Consider the following 23,416-nt stretch of genomic DNA (forward strand, 5'->3'; position numbering starts at 1 on the left):
CATTTGTATAAATAAGGGATTGGATAGACGGGGAGAAAGGGGCAGCCAGACACTGGCCCTTTCTACTCCTGACGGAGGCCACAGCAACCAAACAGCATGGCCTCCGAGAGCCCTAAAAAGAACCTGCGACGCCATTGCCACCTTCATGCGCACCGATGATGTACATGCAGCGTGGCAGCATTTAGATGCTGCGCCATGCATATGTCATCATGGTGGCCCCATGTGGATGGCAGCAAGCCATGATGGCACCGGCGGCACGGTAGGGCTCGGGAGCGTGCGGACACTCCATTCTCCCGAGCCCTAAAATTGGCCCCAGGCCAGCGCATAGCACTAGTCTATACCAGGCCTATATCCCTCAGTTACATTTACCATTGCACTCCTACCTTTTGACCATCTGGAGATGTATCAAAGTTTGGCAATGTTACTTTTTGAAGCACAACTGCCAGAATTCTCCAGAAAGCATGGCTACTATATAGCTGGTGGTTTCTGTGAGTTGGTATCCAAAAGTAACACTCCAGAATGCTGACAGAGATTATGGGTAGCATTTCTGTGCCTTCTGTCTAACAGTGAGATGTGCAATTGTGAGGTGTTGGGGTATCACATTAGTCCCTCAGAGAATTGGGTTAAATGCTCTTAAAAATGCAAATTGGAAAAAAAATGCTTTTAAATGTCCCTACTGGCTTTTTTTTTTTAAAGCCTCATCTTGACGTAAATGACTTGTCACCACTCCCAAAATGTGGCAAAAGTGCAACCCATGACTTCTTGAGGGCATCTGGGGGCAGAAAACTGAAAAATAATGGATTCTGGAGGAGTTCAGGAATCTTACTTTCCCCACCCTGATTTAAATCATGACACAGCTATTTTAGCCAGTGTGACGTAGCAGTTTGGGTGTTAGCCTGAGACTAGGGCTCAATTTCCAGCTCAGCTATGAAGCCCACTGGGCAAGTCATATGCTCTCAGCCTAAGGGGAAGTCTGTCCTCTGAACAAATCTTGCCAAGAACTCCCATGATGGTGTCATCTTAGGACTGCCATAAGTCAGAAACGACTGGAAGGCACACAACCAAAACAACAACAATAAATGGTGGCATTCCTGGCTTCAACGCAGAATTTCCACACTGATGTTGGTCTGTTCCCCTGTTGCCCAGAAAGCAGCTTACTGATGTTCCCACACCCTCCTATGAGTGATATTCATTATATCAAGCAGAAGCAGATTTTGGAATATGGATTCCAAATGTGAATGTAGATTTCATCCTTTAGGGACCTTTGCAATAAATAAGTAACTACAAGCAAGCAGATTCAAAATTTCAGATGTTTGCATTTTGTACCTGCCATGCATAGATTTATGTTTTAAGATATTTTGAACAAAGCAAGTAATTTTGCCTTTACCAGCTCTTGGTTTTTATTTCAAATCATGAAACATGCTGGGCTTAATAAAATGAAGTGGACATTTGAGATTAGTCTCTTCTCATTTTCCCCCAAGCCACTGTTGCCAGGGGCATGCTCATGACTCCCCACATCAAAAGGAAAGATACCATCTAAATGCCACTCTCTGCCATTGTTTAACTCGGTTCTTCCACACTCTCCTGAATCCACCCTTGGGAAATTCAGCTATGCTGAAGAACTGCTTAGAGCCAGCATGGTGTAGTGGTTTGAGTATTGGACTGGGACTCTGGAGACCAGGGTTCGAATCCCAGCTTGCCCATGTAAACTCACTGGGTGACCTTCTCACATCATCAGAGAATGGCAATGGCAAACCCCCTCTGAAGAAACTTGCCAAGAAATCCCCATGATAGGTTCGCCTTAGGGTTGTCATAAGTCAGAAACAACTTGAAGTCAGAAACAACAACAACATGAAGAGCTGCTTAGAAGCTGTGGTGTAATGGAACCAGGGCTAAAGCCCTGAAACTTTTTGCTTAGCAATGACTGTGAATTTCTCTGGTGCTCAGCTTCGACTCTTTTGTTTCTTTTTTGTTCTTTTCTTTTCTTTTTTGGTTTAGCAGCAATCCCCCAGTAATTGGAGAAAGAGTGGATTTTCCCTGTAGCAATATATCATGAATTATCCCTGTTGTAATCCATAGTATTTGGTGGGTAGTGTTACAAAAGACATGTTCCTAGCAGATGCAATTGAAGCTGCTGGAAATCGTTTTAGATCAAAAGCCACCTGTACTTTTGGACGTTCTGTGAATCTGATATATTGCTGAGGGCCTGCACTTTAAAATTGACGACTGCACCACTGCTTAGAAGGCAGGCCTTTAGCACAGGGCTTCACAGTCTATGGATCTCTAGATCAGAAACAAGCAACCAGGAAAAAATGAAAGTATCTAGAAGTCTACTTCTGGTTTTGAAAAGCAGGGTGCCTCTTTTGCATACCCTCCCACCCTGAGGCTTGCCATTAGCAACAGAACAATACACATGCAAATCACTCCTGCCTTTCCAGGCAAGCATTCTCTGAAGATACCAGCCACAGATGCTGGCGAAATGTCTTCTAGAACATGGCCACATAGCCTGAAAAACCCACAAAAAACTATGGCTGCTGGCCATGAAAAGCCTTCAACTTCACAGGGTTTGTTTGTTTGTTATGTTAAACAGGGCAGGGATAAGCCTTTAACCTATTTAAAGATGATTTCTTTTAGAGACTTCCAGAAAAATCAGGTCACCCTTTTGGGAAGAGGGCAGTCCAAGGAATCTGGGGGTCAAGGGCTGCAAAAACAATGGCAAGATTACATGTAGCCTCAGGTCTGTATTTGCCTACTCTTCTCTAACTGTTGTTGGAGGCCAATTCTTATCAGCTTTATCCAGCATAACCAATGGCCAGATACAATAGAAGCCGTAGTCCAACAACTCCTTGAGTGCCACATGTTCTCTTTTAAGGGCATCTTATATGTGGGCTGAGATCCTGGATTAAAAGTTCAGCATATGGAACTACACTACATCTCCCCTTACCCCTTCCTGAACCCATATTTTAGCAGCAGGACTCTGCCCCTCCCCCCCGACAACCTTTTAGCAAATGATGGAGTGCAGGGGGCATCAGAGAAGCGTCTGGCTATGTTCCTGTAGCCAAATGCAAAATAATGGCCCATTCCGCATGGGCAGAAAGTATGTGCCACGCACGTACTAGAGTTAGAAAGTGGCGTCCTTTCCAGACGCCCCTAACCCTAGTACGCGCTCGGTGCGTACAAAATGGTGGCGCCCATTCTACATGGGCACCGCCATCTTGATGTCACAGACGCCTAGCGTCCGCATGCCACATGGCAGAAATGATGCCACGAGTGTGCCGTTGGTGCCTTGTGGCGTAATTTCCACAGCACAGCTAAAAGCGGCTTCATTTTGCTCTGCAAAGGAGCCCCGCAGTATGGAAGCTGCAGCTCCCTCACGGAGCAAGCAGAAGTGCCGGCAGACCCCCTTTTCGGGTGGTCTGTAAAGGGCCAATGACATAATTTGTCAAGATAACACCATCCATCTTCTGGAGGTCGAAGCAGATGATGTCATTGTTCTACTTCTGCTATAGAGGCAAATGGTTTTAATAGGGTTTGGGTGACATTTTGAGCTTTGCACAAGGTCAGTAGGAATTCCGTTCTCCATAATGAAGGGGAAAAAAGAGCAACAAATTATGATGGTGTCAATTGGGCTTATGCCATTGCAAATCACTAACAGGATGACAGCCATGTTTTAACACATATGGGGCCATTTGCACCTCTTTTGTAATACTGTATAGATGAGCTCAGCCTGTTCATCATATATTAAAGCTTTACACTTAATATGTGTTATTCAAAAGAGTAGTGTTTTATGGGTCATGCATTCTCTACTTTGGCAGCTGAGGGTTGATCTTGTACTGTTTTGAGTGTTATCCTGCCAAGACAGATGCATCTGTTTAACTTGACACACTCTTGCTGTGAACCAAAACATGCTGTAGTTAATGGATAGACTCACCTTGATTTTATTGGGTTGATTTATAGCAGGCAGATGTGCTGGTCAACCCAGCTTAAAGTCTTAGAAATTTTGGCAACCTGACACAGGCCTGATGTTAATGCATTGGGTCAAAACCAAAGTATAAATGAAAACCTTAGCAGGCAACCAAATGTAGTCAGTGACTTCACCTATCTTGGCTTTGTTGCTAATACTGAGAAAACACTTGGGAACTCCAGCTCTGCAAAATCTGTCACTAAAATGAGGGTAGAAACAACTGTAGGAATGCGAAACCCAAAAGATAGTTGACTCTATTACATCATATGCACTCAGTGTGATGGCAGCCAATAGGAAAGCAAAGGGACTTACTTTGCATATCATAGTTAAAGTCAGTGTGGATATATGCATCAAAAATATTTTTAATTAGTAATTTAATTTACATCTCACCTTTCTGCAAAAAAAAAGGCACTCAAAGTACAGATTAAAAATAAAATCTTGATAAAAATTTGACATGAAATCAGATTAATTGAAAACACAATAAAACACCCAACTGGATGGATCCACAATAATACACCCAACCTTTGCATGTCAAAGACATTTCTGAATAAAAATATGTTTGCCAGCTGGCAGAAGGACAAAAGAAAGGGAGCAGAACCTATCCTTCTTTGACAAGGAATTCTAGACTTTGGAAGCATTTTCCTAAAAGGTCCTGCCTCATATCCCTGTTGTATCTATCTCCAGTGTCAATGGAACTGAAGGAAAAGTCTTCCTTGAAGATCTTAAAATTTAGGCAAGCTCATGTTGGAGAATATGGTCTTTGGAATTTGTGCAGGAATCCACAAGTCATGGTGTAGAATTCTAAATTCTTTTTCCTTTAAGTATATTTTCATAAAAACAGTGCTACATTGGAAGCAGTCATGAATGGCTGGATGGACCTAGTAGCAAATGTTTCTCACCAGCAGTGCTTCTCAACCTTGACTGTTCCGGTCTAGCCTTGTAAAAGAAGGGTGCAAAGCCTCTTATTGCAATAGCTAACTCACATCAATCAACTTATTTTGCCTAGAGCAAACATAAGCAGAAATGTGGTGACTGTATATCTATGGTAATAACTGTGTATGACACCTCCTCCTCTGCCCAGTCATATCTTTCATACTGCATCATTACAGTGCTCCAAGATGTCTGTCCTCATAGTGAACAGGCAGTAAATTGGTAGTGAGGCATGGAAACTGACTTTGTACCAATATTATATAATGCATTTTATTTTATTGAAGGAAGGAGGGGTGAATGGAAGGAAAGAAGTGGACTGCTTATTTCAGCATCAGCTGTCAGTTATGCCTAGTTCTCCCAGCTGGTGGTTCCCATGTCAAAATGGCATTGAATCTGTTCTGGGTGTTAGTATGATGTTTAAAGGAGCTATTCAAGGTGGTAAACCTATCCTTGAAGAACAGGGCTCAGCAATTTGGATAGTTCATTTCAGGTTCACATTTAAACCTAGAGGAAACTCAATATTTTATTTTAATTTATTCACTTATATCCTGCTTTTTGCCCAGTAATTGGACTCAAGGCCGCTAACAAAATTTAAAAAACAATACAAATTTAAAATTATACAAAAGCATTAATAAAAATATAAATATTAGATTTAAACAATTTATAAAGTTAAAACATGCATTAAAATATTAAAAGTAATTAAAGGATGATATATAAACCGTTAAAAAAGCACCAGACAGCATTAAAAGCCCAATGTTAGTCACTTTGTAAAACCCAAACTCAAAGGATGGAGTTTCAAAGTCTGGGAGCAGCCACCAAGAAGGCCCTGTTCTTTGTTCCTTCTAGACAAGCCTGAGAAGGTGGTGGGATGGAGAGAAGGGCCTCTCCAGACAATCTTAGTGCTCTAAAGGGCTCATAAAGATATTGGGTTCTTCAAATAACAGAGACTCAAGCTGTAGAGGGTTTTATTGGTCAAAACCAGCACTTTTTATATTGTGTCCAGAAACATACCAGCAGCCAACAGAGCTGTTACAACAAGACAGTTGTGTGCTTCCTGTAGCCAGCTCCAGTTAACAAGCTAGCTGCAGCTCTTTGGGTCACCTAAAGTTTTTGAGCACTTTTCAAAAGCAGCCCCATACAGAGTGCAATACAGTAATTCAAACAGAAGGTAACCAAGGTATATACTACTGTAGTCAGATTCAACATCTTAAGGACGAGGCATAGTTATGGTCACAACTGTAACCTGGGCCTTCAGGGGGAGTGTAACCCCATCTAAGATGGGCTGGATCCCTCTTCCTAGATCTCTCTTTTCACTGACCATGAGCACATCTGTCTTGTCTACATTAAGCTTCATTTGTTTGTCATCATCCAGTATAATAATAATAATAATAATAATAATAATAATAATAATAATATTTATTTATAACCCGCCTCTCCCTGTGTTGGATCAAGGCGGGTAACAGCATATAAAAAGAGAAAACAATAATATCAAAGGCATTCGAATCAGTCCGAAGAGAAGAGAAACAATTTAGGCATGCAGAGAGAGAAATTAGGGTATCACTTTGGGAAGGCCTGCCGGAAGAGATCTGTTTTTATTGCCTTCTTAAAGGCCTCGAAAGATGTTCGTTGGTGGATCTCATACAGCAGATCATTCTAGATTTTAGGTGCGGCAGCAGAAAATGTCTTCTGGGAAGTAGTTACCAGTCTAGTTTTTTGTGACTGTAGTAGGTTCTTCCCTGAGGACCTGAGAGTACAGGAAGGATTATATGGAAGGAGGCATTCCCTCAGGTAAGCTGGACCCAGGCCATGTAGGGCTTTATAGGTAATAACCAATACCTTATACTGTGCCTGGAAGCTAATAGACAGCCAGTATAGGGATTTTAAGATAGGTGTGATAGAATCAAACTTGGAACTCCCAGTCACCAATCTGGCTGCCATGTTTTGGACCAGTTGCAGCTTCCGAACGTGGCATAAGGGTTGCCTCAAGTAGAGCGCATTGCAGAAATCGAGACGAGAGGTTACCAGCAAATGTACAACCATTTCAAGGTTTTCCCATTCCAGGAAGGGGTGTAACTGGCGTATCAGCCAAAGCTGATAACAGGCATTCCTGGCTGTCGCATCAACCTGGGATGACAGGTGAAGCAACGAGTTGAGAAGCACCCCCAAGCTACGAACACAGTAGCTTTAGGGGAAGTGTGACCCCGTCTAGAACTAGGGAGCTTATCGCCATACCCGGATTGGGATTGCCTATGACGAGTACCTCCGTTTTATTTGGATTCAATTTAAGTCTATTTTCCCTCATTTAATCCATTACTGACCTCAGACAGTCATTCAGAACAGCTTCTTTGGAACTGGGTGGAATAGAGTAATACAGCTGGGTATCATCAGCATACCAGTGACACCAGTGATCCCCAAAACCCAGACTCCCTCTCCCTGTGGTTTCATGTACATGTTAAATAAACCTTGAGGGTCCACACATTGAGCAGAAATCCACCACCCTCTGAAAGCGCCCTTCCAGGAAAAAATGGAACCACTGTAGAATAGTACCTTCCAGCCCCATCCTAGAGAGGCAACTCAGAAGGATACTAGGGTCAATGGTATCAAAATCCATTGAGAGGTCCAGCAGAACCAACAAGGGCACACTCCCACTGTCCAGTTCCCTGTGTAGGCCATCCACCAAAGTGACCAAAGCTCTCTTCATCCCATAACCAGGCCTGAAACCAGATTGAAATGGATCTAGATAATCCACCTCATCCAGAAACCCTTGGAGTTGAGAAGCCACCGGAGACTAGTATCTTGCCCAAAAATGGAAGCTTGGAGACTGACCTATCCAGGGAAGTTTTTTTTTCCAGGAGAAGCCTCACCACAGCCTCCTTCAGGAACGTTGGGATCTTGCCTTGTTGTAAAGAGTCACTAATCACTTCCCATTCAGCCAATCCTCCTCTGGCCTGTTTAATTAGCTAGGAAAGCCAAGTACACATCTGGTGGCTCTTGCCTCTCCAGAGGTCCTGTCTACATCTCAGGGTACACAAATTGACAAGTTTCCATCAACAGTGGACAAACAAGGGCCAAAGTTACATCCATTGGAACTGTATCAGCTCAGGTGCTAAGTCAGCAAATCCAAATAGTGGGCAGATTATTCATAGCAGGCTTTTGCTTTATCCAATGTCATAGAAGCCACCAATGCCATCATAGACTACAATCCTTGAATCCTATAAAATACCAGTTATCTATCTGCAAAAAACATTGTGGAAGCATATAATGCATTCACTGATAGATATATCATCTCAACAATGTAACACTCACCTGATCATTATCTATGACAATTATCATTGTCAGGTTAGTGTACAGTGCACCTGCTTCATAAGCAGATGCACTGTACTCAGCTTTCAGCTTACACTGAAAGCCGTGCGATAGAGCCGGCAATGTGTGTATGCTTGTGGCATGCTCGCTGCACCGCACCACATGCATGAGCCCCATTATTTTCAATGGGGCTCAAGCATTCATGGTATTTGCCTTATGCGAGGGGTCCGCAACGGATCCCCCATGTAAGGCAAGGGAGCACTGTACTTGCTTTAAACAAACTCAGTAGAAAGATAACATTCTCACATATATTTTACAGAACCATCAATTAGTAGAATAGTACCTTCCAGCCCCATCCTAGAGAGGCAACTGTTTAGCAACAGACGATTTTTCTGTCAAGACAAACAGAGAAATAAATATTTTGAAATAATTCTTTGTCCAAAACAGAAAGAGAAAGTATTTTTTAAAAAATCTACCTTTCCATATTAAATTACTTTGAATATACAGGTTGAGTCTCCCTTATATGGAATGCCAAAATCTGAAATATTCCAAAAACCAAAACTTTTTTCATGGGTGATTTAGATAGTGTTACCTTAGCTTTCTGACAATTCAGTGTACACAAACTTGGTTTCATGCACAAAATTATTTTAAAATGTTGCAAATTGACTTGGGTCCCATCTCCAAGATATCTCATTATGTAGCTATAGGCAAGTACAAATATTCCAAAATCCAAATAAATAAATAAATAATCCAAAACTCAAAATACTTCTGGTCCCAAGCATTTTAGATAAGTGAGACTCAACCTGTAACTGCTTCAGAAATGTAAAGACAATAATCCCATAATCCCCACTACTTTTGCAATATTGTAGCAATTTGCAGTTGTTAATATCAACTACATTCCATCCCTTTAGATTATGATGTCTGCGCAGATGCTCCTTGTGAACAACAGTGTACAGACAACTTTGGACGTGTTTTATGTACCTGCTACCCTGGTTACCGATATGACCGTGAAAGACACAGGAACAGGGTGAAACCCTATTGTTTAGGTGCGTGGAAAGATGCTGTTTTGGGAATTTCCAGGTCTTACCGAATATTGTTATTGATATGGTATTATGGCATGTGGTTTCACAGTTGTGCATGAAAAATTGTGGAAGCATTTTTCTTGTAATTTCTCCTCTGGGGCTGCCACCCTGTACCCCAAGAGTGGGCAATCAGATGTATTTGTGCTTCTTCAACTCCCCTAATTCTCACCTTCACATATGCTGGATAAGGCCAATGGGAGGTGTAGACCAAAAGAATCTGGAGGGTTGCAGTTGCCCGCCCCTGCAATACACCAGTGTTAGAGAACCCTTTGTTTGTTGAGGTGCCCCTTATCTCAGTTGCAACCTGTTGAGACGCACACATCAGCCATGGATATGGACAAAGCAAAAGACAGCTAGGATTATAGCTGTGATACTGATCTTTGCTCAGTTGGAGTCAAGCTGGTGGACATTACTTAGTTACAGATGCATAACTAAGTAAGATGTAGAGTATGAGACAAAGTAAATAATCAAGAATGTGAAGCAGAGCTGTGAGTGGGTATGCCCTGGCACTTGGCCTGCAAGAGTGAAGTTTCCTCAACACTGCTGTACATGATTATCTGGGTTTAAGTACAGCCATTAAGTATGTAACTGTGATTTGTAGTAATGATTTGTAGTAATCATGCTCCAGTGTTAACATAGCATAGAGGGATCATTAATGTAACTGGGCAAGAGATCAATTAATTCCAAAACAAAAGAAGTTGGGTTATTTGGCTTATCAAAAACATAAAAAAGACAGGAATAAAAAATGAGTAAGTACTCCTTCACAGAAACGGCTTGCGAGGCTGCAATCCCAAGCACCCTTACATGGGAGTAAGTTTCATTTAAAGCAATAGCATTTCATTGTGTAAATAGATGCACAGGTGGGCATAAAAGTCATGGCCATGTTTGCTCACATGCACGTCCCACTGAGCCATCCTGTGCATCTGCCACAGATCACTTTGCTCTGAGGTCAGAATGAAGTGCCCAGTGTCAGATCACATGGTTGGCCATCTCGGTCTGATCTTAGAGCGAGAAACTGGTTGTAGTGGCAGATGTGCCAGGCGGCTCAGTGGAATTAATTTCAAACAGCTGCCCAGCATTGCAACAGTGAGTTCCAGGTCTTCCCTAAAAATCCAGATCAAAAGGTAACTTTTAAAATGCATGATAAGGGGATTATAGTCCAGTTCTGGTGCTGAACATGGCAAACATCATCCAGTCTATTTGAACGACAATCATAATTTGGGCCTTGCTTCATTTATTCTCTCTGCCAAGAGGACTGGGGGGCAAGGGAGCCAGTTTATTTGACCTATGCAAGCAGGGTCCTAGTCTCCCTTCTTTACATTCAGCACTCTCTCTACCTCACCTCATTGGCACAGCATCTCTGTATATGTCTAGTCAAAAATAAGTTCAGGTTCAGGTAGGCGGTATAGAAGTGAATCTCCCTAAAAGAAGATGCCCAGGTTTTACAATCTTTGGGGGAGAACTTTCACTCAGTCCCACCTCCATTACAAGCACATTAGGGGAAGACCCTTTTGCTTTTAACCTGTTCAGGTTCAAGTAGGGGTATTGGAGTAAGAGGCTGTGCACACTGGCAGTTTGGACCAGGTTGGGGGCAGAGTCAGGGTGTAGTGTCTACACGACACATGCCCTGGCTCTGCCCCCAGGCTGGCATGACGTAGTGCGCTGCATCACATGGCGCACAGCATCACGGCGCTCCTCTCGTGCTGTATCCGCATGACGCAGTGCTAAAGGAGTGTCATAAAGCTGCAGTGCTGCAGCTATTGCACCCTACAAAGGCCAGATTGGGGCCACGGCGTGCAGTTGTCATGGCCCTGATCTGGCTGTAAAAGGGGCGGCTGCAGGCTGCCCATCAGGGGCAGTCTGTACAACCCCTTAATCTCCCTAAACGAGTATTCCAAAGTTTTAGGATCTTTTGAGGAGGTTTTCCCTCAGTCCCATCACCATCATAGGTGTTTATCTCACTATACTCTTATAGTGCTACTATTCCACTTTAACTGCTCTAGCTGCCTCCTGTTGCATTCTGGGATTTGCAGTTTTAAGGAGGGGTATTTAGAATTCTCAGGCAAATCCCAGAATGCAAAGGGGGCAGCTAGAGCAGTTAAAGTGGAATAGTAGCACTATAAGAGTATAGTGTGATAAACACCATAGACACATTTGAGGAGGGAGCCTTTAGCTTTTAACCTGTTATGTCAGAAGGAGCTTTTAATTGGGTATGCTGTTCTTTTTATCTTTTAAAATGTATTTTAAATGTGTTTTAAACTGTTTTAATTTTGTGTTTTTAACATAATTGTTTATATTTTTAAAAAAAACACTCTGTAATAATAGTTTTTTTTAAGCTGTACTTTGTTTTAATTTCTTGAAAACTGCCTTGGGGCATGTGCTAGGAGAAAAGTGGAATTTTAATTAAGCAATTAATCAATCCAGAAAACAAATAAATTGTAGCACAGGTGTCATAGGCTGGATCCACACTAGAGATATAATATGGTTTGACACCGCTTTAATAGCCCTGGCTCAGTGCTGTGGAATTCTGGGAACTGTAGTTTATTGTGGCCTCAGAGCACGTTGTCTGGGGGTTATGTTCCAGAGACTACACTTTCTACCATTGTGTTATGTATAGGAGATGTGCTCCTATCTGCAGGTAGGTATGTTTTAATGTTGCTGTTCAGGTTATATAGTTTTCATGCTTTTAGGGTACTGTTTTCTTGATTACATAAACTACTACTAAAATTGATTACATAAATTACTACTAAAGTTCTGTCAGATTTTTTTTAAAAAAATCTGTATACATTTAATAAAGAAATACAGTTCTAGCTTCTTCCCTACCTTTTCTCAATGTGTCTATACCCCTGTGCTTCTCTCCATATACCAGAAAACTGCTGTTTATATCATTAAACAAGCTCTGTCATTACAAAGAAAGGAAATTGCTTTCTATCAGGGACTCTTTCACGTTACCCAATTATAGTGCTATGATTCTAGTTTAATGGCCATGGCAACATCCTAAGGAATCGTGCAGTTTGTAGTTTGGTAGATAAGAGTGGAACAAAAATGAGGATTTCATACATAGGATGTACCATAAGATGATATGACTCACTGGAAAAGGCAATAATGATTGGTAAGGTGGGTGGCAGTCAGAAAAGGAGGAGACCGCATTATAGGTGGACTGATTAAATCATTCAAGAAAGCCACAGCCCAAAGTTTGCAAGACGTGAGCAGGACAGTTGATGACTGGCACTCCTGGAAGTCTCATTCGTTGCTGTTATTGATGCTTGCCTTCAAGTCATTCCCAACTTATGGCGACCCTAAGGCAAACCTATCATGGGGTTTTTCTTTGTTCAGAGGAAGTTTGCCATTGCATTCCCCTGAGGCTGAGAGACTGTGGTTCATCCAAGATCACCCAGTGGGTTTCATGGCCATGGGGAATGGTCTTCAGAGTGGCAGTCTGACACTCAAACCACTATAGAGTCCCCATAAATCAAAGTCAACTTGATGGCAAATAACAAAAACAGAGCTTTAGGCTAAGGATTCCAACCCGTCCCTAAACTGCCAATCCCAGGATTCCAAAAGATGGGACCATGGCAGTTAAAATGGAATCATAGTACAATAACTGCATAGTGTGACAGGTCCCCAAGTCAGCAGGCTGTTTGCTTATCTGCCACTGAACTATGCCATAGGAGGCCTCTTTTCATTTGCAGACATGCCTTTGTACATCTACCACTCTTGAGTGGCCACAGCTCTCCAGCATATCAGGCCTTTCTCATCATGTGCTATCTGGTCCCTTTTAAATGGAGATGCTATTGACTGAACATGAGATCTTTTGCTTGCAAGGAGTTTTCACTACTTCTGAGCTCAGCTGTGCAGTTAGTCCAAATTTGAAAAGTCTCTTTATTCAGAAGGTGGAAAAATAACTTTTTCAGACTACAACACCCAGAAACCCCATGTGTGTGTGTGTGTGGAGTTGTAGTCTAAGAATATAATGTCTCTAAGCTCTGGTAAATTTTTATTTCTAATCATTCCATTTCTTCCACACTCTTTCACCCACTGTGACTTTCATCTCTTTTCAGATATTGATGAGTGCACCACAAGCAATGATTCACTCTGCCCCCACATCTGTGTCAATACCCCTGGCAGCTATCGTTGCGAGTGCCAAGAAGGCTATATACGTGAAGAGGATGGGAAAACATGCACCAAAGGTGACAAAGGTATTAGGCTAATGTTTCTTAAATATATTGCCTCCAAGTGATTAGTTATAGACAGCAGAAATCTAAGGCCCCAGTTCTACAAGCCAGTCCAGCAGGCTACAAGGCTGATTTTTTGATTAAAACTAGGCATCTTTAATCTTGACTAATGGTTTCAAATGCTTTCAGGTTTCATCATGCAGTAGTAGCCCTTTGACCAGCAATAACATGCTTCTCAAATGCTGAAATAAACAAGTCTATGGAAAAGCTCTGAAGATGAAAAATATCTATAACTTTTGTATATCTCAAATTTTAAAGTTCTCTTGTTGGATTTGGACCCATTCTATCCAGTTATTGTCATTGCAAATCTAGTGCTCACTTTCCCCCTCCAATTTCTCTTCACATTCATCTACTTTAAAGCTGGAGAATTAAATTAAAAGCCAGAATTTATTTGTGCAAGTTGGATTCATGTGAGCTGTGTAAATTATGGACCATAGTTGGTTTGTGCAAGTTGTGTAATTATGCACACTGTGCACAAGTTGGGTTGCACAAAATCACTGTTTGGTCTTTCTAACCCAATATCGTCAGTTTTGACTGGGAGCAGCTCTCAGATTGTCAGACACTGTCCCAGCCCTGTTAACTGGACACACTGGGGACCCAGTCTTTGACATGAATAGCATGTTGCTCCATTACTAAACTGTTATTCCTTCTGTATCTGCTTTCTCTGAGTGATTTACTTTCTTTTTTGTTAGCCATGGGAAGGATGAGATGCTATGAGAAATACAGAAGCCCAATCCTTTGCTTTACTGAGATCCCACATGTATTTCAAAGCATCTTTCATAAGGGCTGGAAGCTTGTTAAACATTTAAATCATGCTGAGATTTTCTACACTGTGAATACTGTCCTCAGTACCTTTTTTTTTTTTTTTTGCTTGTGTGATCAACACATGAAATTGAAGTATTTGTGCAGCCCCTTTTCCTAGTAATTTCCTATATCAGCAGCCTTCTTACCTGGAGGGATCATTTATATATGGTTTAGAGATCATCCATAGATGGCTCCAAGGCAGTGCAAGGGTAACTTCTGTCAGGATCTGCACCTCAGCCCATAGGATGGAGTGCTCCACTATCACCACACTGACATCACAAGCTGCTGGTAGCAATAGGTGAGCTCCAGTCAACCCATTACTGAATTTGAACTAACACATTAAAGTTGAAATGGTAAAGTATTCTATCACAAAGTTGTGTTGTATAACCTAAACAATACCCCATCAAATTTTGGGAGTTGATTCCAAATATGGCAAGTGCAGGTCACAACAGAGTTTTGCCTGCTTTTTCCAGCAAACCAAACTGGAACAATCTGAATAATAGCACTTTTGTATGTGAACCAGAAGAGCCAGCATGGTAGAGAGGTTTGAGCATTGGACTACAACTCTGGAGATCAAAGTTCAATTCCTGTTCAGCCATGGAAACCCACCGGGTGACTTTGTGTGAGTCACATACTATCAGATCCAGAAAGCCACTTAGGGTTGCCATAAGTTGGAAACAACTTGACAAACAAGAACAACAAATGTGAATCCAATCATGCATATGAGCATCAGGAATCACCTTTGATCTGAAATTACAACCTATGTATCTTTTCTTTCTAGATTTCCAGCACATTGCACCAAATAAAATAGGACTTTCTATCTGGCCTCCTGGCCTTCTGCTTCTACTTTAGGGTGCCATCGTCTGGCAGATACAAATACCTGCACCATAGAAATCCTTTCCATATGATCCACTGCTAAGAATAGCTGCCTCATATTGCAGTGTTTAGGTCATTGAGGCAGATCTCCTGATAAATTCCTTTTTATGGATAAAGTTAATAAAATGCTAATAAAACTCTTGGTATTTTGCCCTAGCTCTAATCACAGTAGCCAGCATGGAGAAAATTAATCGCTGTGTATTTGTTCTGTAGTGCCAAAGGAATGAAAGCTGTCTGCCTCCCTTGGCTTTTGGAGAATGAATTAGATCTGCAGGTTTGACTGTGTTAAAAGGTACCAAGTAGAGAAGGATCTCTGTGACTTGAAAGATTGTCTTGCATATTGCAGAGATGGCATAACATACCTCCCATATTCAAACGCAAGCCCCTTGAAGATAAACCAAGGCAGTTATTGAGTTAAACAACTTCCAGCCTCCATGAAGAAGAATCACAGATTTATATCTGGATGCTATACCAAGATTTAAGTGAGACAAGATCAAACTGATTGGCACATTATAATCCATGGTTAGAATATTGACCTGGGATTTGGAAGATCCAAGTTGAAATCCCATGGAGTCATGATAAGCAGTAAGTGACCTTGCATTGGTCACTCTTTCTAAACCTGACAGACCTCATGAGAGGGTAAAGTGGCAAGGTGAGACCTGTAAATCACCTCCAGCTTTTTGGAAGTTAAGCAAGATATAAATGAATACATAAATAAAGAAGTAAGCAAGAGACAATAGGATGTAGTGATATTTATTTAATTCTTTATTTGTTTCATTTTCATGTCACCTTTCTCCCTGAAGGGACTCAAGGCAGCTCACAAGATAAAAACAATTTTAAAACTTTAAAATAAAACTTTAAAAGCTATTAAAATAATCTAATTAAACAGGTATAAAATTAAATAAAAGCATTCAAAAGCTAAAATCATAACTAAAACACACACCTCAACTTTGGTTACTGGATTAAGATTCTAAGGAGTTTATCACAATGGGGCTAATTTCGGCATTAAAGAGAGATTAAAGCGCATTTAAAGCATCCCACAAATAAAGCAGAAATGGGGAGTAATTGAGCAAATGATTGTCACACGCAATTGCACAAGTAAAGTGATATTGGAAATGCATTGTCGCTGAAATCCGGAAAATAAAAAGATGTGCATTGATTACTCTTTGTGACCACTTTAAAGGCAGGTTTTGTGCAGCATCGTGTGTGAAATTGTTTCGCATTATTACGCATTTTTTCTGGGATATTCACAGGAATAAACTCCTGATCTCCTTCGTGCAATAAACTCATAAGAGACCAGGGTTCAAATCCCATTCAGTCATGGAAACCCACTGGGTAACCTTGGATAAGTCACACTTTGGCTGCATTTACACTGCAGAATTAATGCAGTTTGACACCACTTTCATTGCCATTTCTCAGTGCTATGGGATTATGGAATTTGTAGGGTTTGTTTGTTTATTTGTTTTAGGCTTGTTTATTTTTTTATTTATTCAAGTCATAAGCTAAAGCGCATGCATTTAAAAGCCAACAACAGAGATTCAAGGTCACAAGGGATGTAAATGGGCAACATTACATAAAAACAGGGATGGACTCAGAGCAGAAAGACACCACTTTCATGTCAGCATGTCCATCCAAAGGAACCATGTTGCAAAGGAAGTCTCACTTCTGCTCCAACATCATTGAAATAAGCTATAAGTGAAGACCATCATTCTTCAAAAAGCAGAGGAGGATTAGAACCCTGCAGCCTTCTAGATGGATCAGTGAGCTTTTCCATGAGCCACAATTCCCAAATTGAGACCACCAATCAGTCATATTGACCCTCCCAGTTTTCCAAATCCTGGTGCTCTCAGTCCTGGTCAGTGTCAACAAAAATGCAATAATATTTTTATAACACAATGTCTTGTTTTTATTAGTAAACACTGAAAGCAATAAAAGTTCTGGAGAAGGGACAATTTTTTGTTCAGTGATTTGTGAAGCTAAATTAACTACAGAGAGCCAAAATGCAAATACTTTTGGACAATCATACTACATGTGCAGAAAGGTACCTCTATCACTAGACCCTCTCCAACAGCTTGAGGTGGGGTTCTTAGTAATACGTGCAAGTTGTAGTGGTGTGAGGTACCATCTATGTACAACTTTAAGGGTAGTTTCTTTCAGGGCTATAGAATTGGATTTATATGGGGAGTGCTCAAGATTTTAACCCACTCTGAATATGTCATTTACATATTTAAGTCCATTTTCTATCACACTTTATATATCAGCCCACAGCCAAAAAGTCTAATCTAGCATCCATTTATATCTTTTTGGCACTCTACCTTTATAGCAGACATATGCATTTATACACATGCCTTCAAACAGGGTAAGCAAGCAAGGAAGTTCCTTCCTCCTAACAAGCAGAGCTAAAGAAGGTGCAATTTGATTCAGTTGTATCCAAGAGAGCTCGAAGGGAGAAAGGGCCGCGATCAGCAACTCTCTAGACCTGGGTACAAATAGGTCTCCCACCATTAAAAAACCCCTGCTGTACCATCAATGGAAACAAACCCACCTGTTGGGCTGCAAACAGGGGATGTGAAACACGTGGTTGTATTGATGAAGGGCTTGGAGCAAGAATATGTCTCCACTTTTTTCAGGCCGTGAGAGTTTGATACAAATATGGATTGTTAATTCTATAGACTACCCTCCCCAATGAAGGTGAAAAAAATGCACTGAACTCTCCAAGAGAGGCCAGATCCATCTCCAACGCAGTCCAAGAAGGTCTGTCTTTGGTGGAAAAATTGAGTGACATTATTGATCTGGAAGGCATTGAAATAAAATTTCAATTTTGGTAACCCTAGGCTGCCATTTTGTGAGGTGTCATGCCTAACACTCCTGGAGAACCTGTTTGTATTACATTCAAAAATAAGTTGGCTTATCTCTGAGTGCTACATAGCAAAATATTGCTTGGGAGGATGGAGAGGGATGTCTGAAAAAAGAACAGAATTTTTAGCAATGCAGCCATCTTAAATAATGCTACGTGTCCCAGCATGGAAAGATGAAAAAACTTCCACTGCCATAGTTTTTCCTTCAGCATTTTATAAGAGGTTTATAATTAAGGGGCACCATCTGGCACAAGTCATTTGTTATTAAGACCCCTTGATATTTAAAACCAGATGGGGTCAACTTTAACTTAGTTTTCTCCTGTCACTACTTTTAAATCTCTTGAGGAATTCAGACAAAGCAATGAAGACTTCTGACAGTTTATACAAAAACCTGTATATCTGTCAAAATTCTGCAAAGTCTGCTCAAGTACTGAGAAAGAGGGTTCTGTGTTGTTCAAGAAGAATAAAATGTCATCAGCATACAAATTAATTTTATGTACCATTTGATTAATCTGAAAACCTTTGATCCTATAGTCACGCCTAATTGCCTCTGCGAGTGGCTCAATTGCCATGACAAAAAGAATAGGATAGAGGAGGCATCCCTGCTTCCTGTTTGGTGTCCCTCCAGAGCACAATTGAGGGGGGGAGGATCCCTTCTATTGACAATTTGTAGTTTTGTGAGATATTCAGCCTTCTCTATCAGAGACTCTGGTACTACAAACTTGTCACAATGATAGGTACTTCAGTTGCTTTGTGACATCTATATAGTGAAGTACTCAACTAAGGTAACTGAAGCTATCGCAGCAGAGTGACATATTACTTTGAGACAATATATTGGTTTTTCATGTAGACGATAACAAAGCCCTAAGCGTTCAGGCTTTGTATAGAGTTCCTTTTTTCATGACTGTGCCTCTAACCCTTTGCCCTAGCACTATACTCTTAAGAGTCCCATTGCACAGAAGATACAATCAATGATAATAAAGATGGCTATTGTGCAAAGCAAAGGTCTTCTTGCATGGGATACTGGCATAATTTATGGTGTGTGAAAGTTGGTCCTTGAAGAGAGGTAATAAATCATGATAGTTCCATACAGTTCCTATACAGTAAAGTCTCAGATAAAAGAGGTAAACATTTTCCCCATTCCTATGATATAAAAAGAGTTTTACAAAAGTCATTAAGACCTACTAACTGGAAACAGCTGCTACTAAGACTATTTGCAACAGGCCTCACTACATTTGCCTTAGACTTTCATGGTGATTCACAGGTTAAAAAAAAAAAGGCTGTGAGCATCTTTACCTCTTTTGGAATGTCTACAAAGGAGAACTTAAAGACTGATCCCTGCACAGTTTTCTATGGTGTTTCACTTCCATATTCTATTTGCATCCCACTTTTTAAAACTATACTGTATTGGAATATTTACTCTCTCTTGTTGTTGCTTTTGTTTTAAGCAGGGTTCTCAGAGAAGACAGAGAATGTGGTGAAACCAGGGGTGTGCTGTGCCTCTTGCAAAGAATTCTATCAAGTAAAACAAACAGTGTTGCAATTGAAACAAAAGGTAGAAGAGCAGTTTGGTTTGGGAATTTTTAATTTTTAATTATGGGTTTTGTAAATCTTTAAATCAGACATTCTGTGATTTTATACATATATAGAGGGAATATAGGCGGGATACAGACCTCCGCTTTGCGGCGGTCTCCCGCCGGCACCATTTGCTCCACGCGGGAGCCGCAGCAGCCAAACCGTGCGGCTCCCGCGCGGAGCAAAAAAGAAGCTCCATTTCGGAGCTTCTTTTTGCGGCGCCTCTATGATGTCGCGAGGCGCCGCTAGCATATTCGCGACGTCATAGGCGCCGCGACACGTCTGGACGCTATGCGTCCAGTACGTAAACATGGCGGCCCCCATGTGGAAGGGGCGCCGCCATCTTGTACGTATTCTATAGGTACTAGGGTTAGGGGGGTGCGTACTATATGGCGGTTTGTATCCCGCCATAGATACCTACAGAAATGCTTCTTAAGAGATCACCTTTGCAACAAAATTATTTCACTAGTGAGAGTACAGAACCACTTTTCTTAGAGGCTTAAAGAATAACAGTGCAGGTTCACTTAAGGGTGCTTTCTTACTAATAGTAATTTGATTTATAAGCCTAGAATCAAATTATCCCTTCAAAGTGGGTGGTTGCTTTTGCAAGAACCATCAAAAGACATTTTTACTACCTGTACTTATGGAGCAATGTCACATGGCTCCACATTATCAAGGTGGGCTGTTAATATTTTCCCCACATACCATTTCTTGTGGTTGGGGAGGCTAAGCCCTTAAAGGAGAGTGTCTAATTGTTATGATCTAAATCCAATGGTTCATTCCATCTAGAGCAGGTCAGCTGAAACAGTGGGATTTAAATAACTCACCTAGCTCCTTCTGCTTCACTCTAGCTGGTACTAACAATTAGATTTAAGCCTACCTTTCCTTGATTAACTTCTAGACTCTTTTTTGGAACAAATCTCCTTTTACAGAAGAATGAACAAAATACTTCACTTCCTTTGCAGTTGTTACCTTGCTCCCAGCACAAAGCATTTTGTTGTTTTTTAAAAGGTGTAATCATCTATGGAGGAAATTATATGAAGACTGAACTTTGTGAAGTGTGGAGTATTTGCTCACATGAGACTGTTGGGAAAATTCAGCAATGTACAGTGGTTCTATATGTAGCTAGATGATCAAAGGGAAGGAGTTGTGTGAATCCATTTGCAGGGTTTCCCCATTTAGATCAAGAGTATCATATTGATGTTATTCTTTGGAAGAAGAATCTTTGGAAGAAGAGTCTTGATGTTCACCTCAGGCAAGAGATACTCATGTAGGTCAATATCATAATAAATCTAACAGCAAAATCTACGACCAAGTTGAATTTTCAGCTTGAATTTTCATACTGTAGCCTTAGGATTCAGCTTGTGGGAAGAAAAAAATGTAACTAGAGTTAAAACTGAGGGAGGGAGGCAAAATCACTCAGGATTTTGGGTAAAACTACCAACTGCAGTATAATTTCTCCTTTTGTTGCGGAATCAATGATTGGAGATGCCTTCCCAGTATGGAGGACAAAAAGACAAAGCATCCCATGGACCTCACATGGGTCACTTTTGGAGACTTAATGTACCACATTAGGTGCACATGCCAAAACTTTCCTTTTCCTTTTTTAGCAGCTCCTCCTGGCAGCCACTGTTTTGTTTCCTCCAGATGTTGATCCAGGAATTCTGGGGGAAACATGGCAGTTACCACAAGCAGCCATCATTTGTACCCTATCCCACCCAAATCACATTACTAGTCATTGGCAGGATACAGACCGCCACTTTGCGGCGGTCTCCCGGCGGCACCATTTGCTCCGCGCGGGAGCCGCAGCAGCCAAACCGCGCGACTCCCACACGGAGCAAAAAAGAAGCTCCATTTCGGAGCTTCTTTTTGCGGCGCATTCGCGATGTCATAGGCACTGCGACACGTCTGGACGCTATGCGTCCAGTACGTAAACATGGCGACCCCCATGTGGAAGGGGCGCCGCCATGTTGTACGTATTCTATACGTACTAGGGTTAGGGGGTGCGGAAGCACCGCCCCTTCCTAACCCTAGTACGTATAGAAGACGTACTATATGGCGGTTTGTATCCCGCCTGTGTCTGGGCATTAAGAAGAAAAAAATGGTGGCTGGCAGTTGCACAAGAGAAGCTGTGTCAGTAAATGGAAATCAGGTGATATAGCAAAGGACCACTTGGACTTGGGTCTAGCCTGATGGCGGGATGTTTCTGGAGGCCCTTGATGATTCTTTGGAACTTATTAGAAATCCCTTAGTTGGAAAATTAGCAATGACAGGCTAGGACTGAGATCCTGCATTGTCAGAACTATGATAATGGAATTGCATTGTCATAGTTACATCTGACAATACCATCCCCAAAAACTACCTGTTGGTTGGCAGGTCTGAACCAAAATGTTTTTCAGGCATTGCAAATCAAGGTGTTGAGAGGTGATGTTGAGAGAGCACTTTCCTGGTCATGGGGTACATCAAGAACAGGCAGGTGGAGAGACTTCTCAGGATCCTGCTGCAGCTGCTTGTCTCAGTGTACCCCACAACTGGGAGAGGACTGCAGATATCATTTCCCCACCCCCTGATCTGCAGTGACTCCCAAATCTTTAGCTTGGGGTGCTTCAAAGGTCAGGTTTTTAGAGGGGTCATGTTCGGACATGAATGACAGTAAACATGAATCCTCGGGAGTTACAAGATCCTAAGTCCAGCTTACATTCTAGTAACTACTGAACAGATGCCTGCCAGTGTTCCCTGGCAAACAACATGTACACCATTACCAGTCTCCTCCTGAAGTGCATGTAGCTATAGTAGGGTATTCAGCATCTTCTCTGGATTGCACTTTCAGGTCTCTTGGGCTGGCTTTAGAGGCCAGTAAGCCTGTAGAGTAGCATATGTGAACTGAATGTGAACACTAAAACATGCCTTAAGACTTAGGCATTCTGTGATGGATGTGCTGGAAAGGGTTCTGTGGAGGTAATATTTTGTTTATTTTTAAAATGACAACACTAGCCTATTCATTCCTCTGCACAAACTATTCAGAAGAAGCCCTATGCCGAAATAAATAAATAAATAACAGACCATCTAGGCATGCAAGGAATCCTGTGTGTGGAAAAGCTCTCTTTGCACATGTGCTTACTTAAATACATGTAAGTATGTATTTAATTAGAACTAAGTCTTAGACTGGATTCAAGCAATCCACCTCTAAGCCATTTCAACAACAGTTCCTGCACAGAACCTCTGTGGGAGGACAACATGAAATGCAAGCAACTGTGAGGTTCAGATCACATCTGCATGGCTGTTGTTCCTTTTGAAAGTATTCCTTTGCCCTTGAGGGGAAAGATTCATGCATGAGGAAAGACTGGAGTGAGATCATTTTCACACCGTGGTTCTAAGCTGGAATCAGGGAAGGGAAATGGAAAAGGAATTATGAAATAATGCCTGGCTAAGATGATAACATTCAACATCAAAAGCACCAGACTCAACGTGCAAGGCAGATGCTTCTGGATACAGAAGATGGGTTGACTGGACTGAATGGGTGGGCTATTTCATATTGTGTGGGCTACAGAGCTAGGTTGATTCAGCCGGTTGGCGTCTGTTATCCCTCCCATGTATTCCTTGATTAAAGTTGCCTGTGATGTATGTTAAAGATAAAGAAGTGATTCATCTACACTCAGCTACTATTGCATCCATATACACTCAGCAGGGAGAGACCATGTTCTCATGCTTTAAGCATTCTAACTCTTGGAAAGGAAAAGATCACCATAGCTGAATGGTACAGCACATACTTTGAATGGAAAAGATCCC

General features: G+C 41.5%; 1 protein-coding gene across 3 annotated transcripts in view; it reads left to right on the forward strand.

The window, feature by feature from the left end:
- The window catches only part of CCBE1 (collagen and calcium binding EGF domains 1), a 193,148-nt gene that overhangs the window by 157,994 nt on the left and 11,738 nt on the right, over nt 1–23,416 (forward strand). Inside the window, exons 4-6 of one of the 3 annotated variants that reach the window (XM_042453923.1) lie at nt 9,109–9,243; nt 13,341–13,469; nt 19,504–19,607. In XM_042453923.1, coding sequence (XP_042309857.1) covers nt 9,109–9,243; nt 13,341–13,469; nt 19,504–19,607 — 368 coding nt within the window. Of the gene's footprint in view, nt 1–9,108; nt 9,244–13,340; nt 13,479–19,500; nt 19,608–23,416 lie in introns of all 3 variants that reach the window. The other 2 variants (XM_042453921.1, XM_042453922.1) reach the window with 2 other exon arrangements.

Source organism: Sceloporus undulatus, chromosome 2, assembly GCF_019175285.1.
Source record: "Sceloporus undulatus isolate JIND9_A2432 ecotype Alabama chromosome 2, SceUnd_v1.1, whole genome shotgun sequence".
NCBI lineage: Eukaryota > Metazoa > Chordata > Lepidosauria > Squamata > Phrynosomatidae > Sceloporus > Sceloporus undulatus.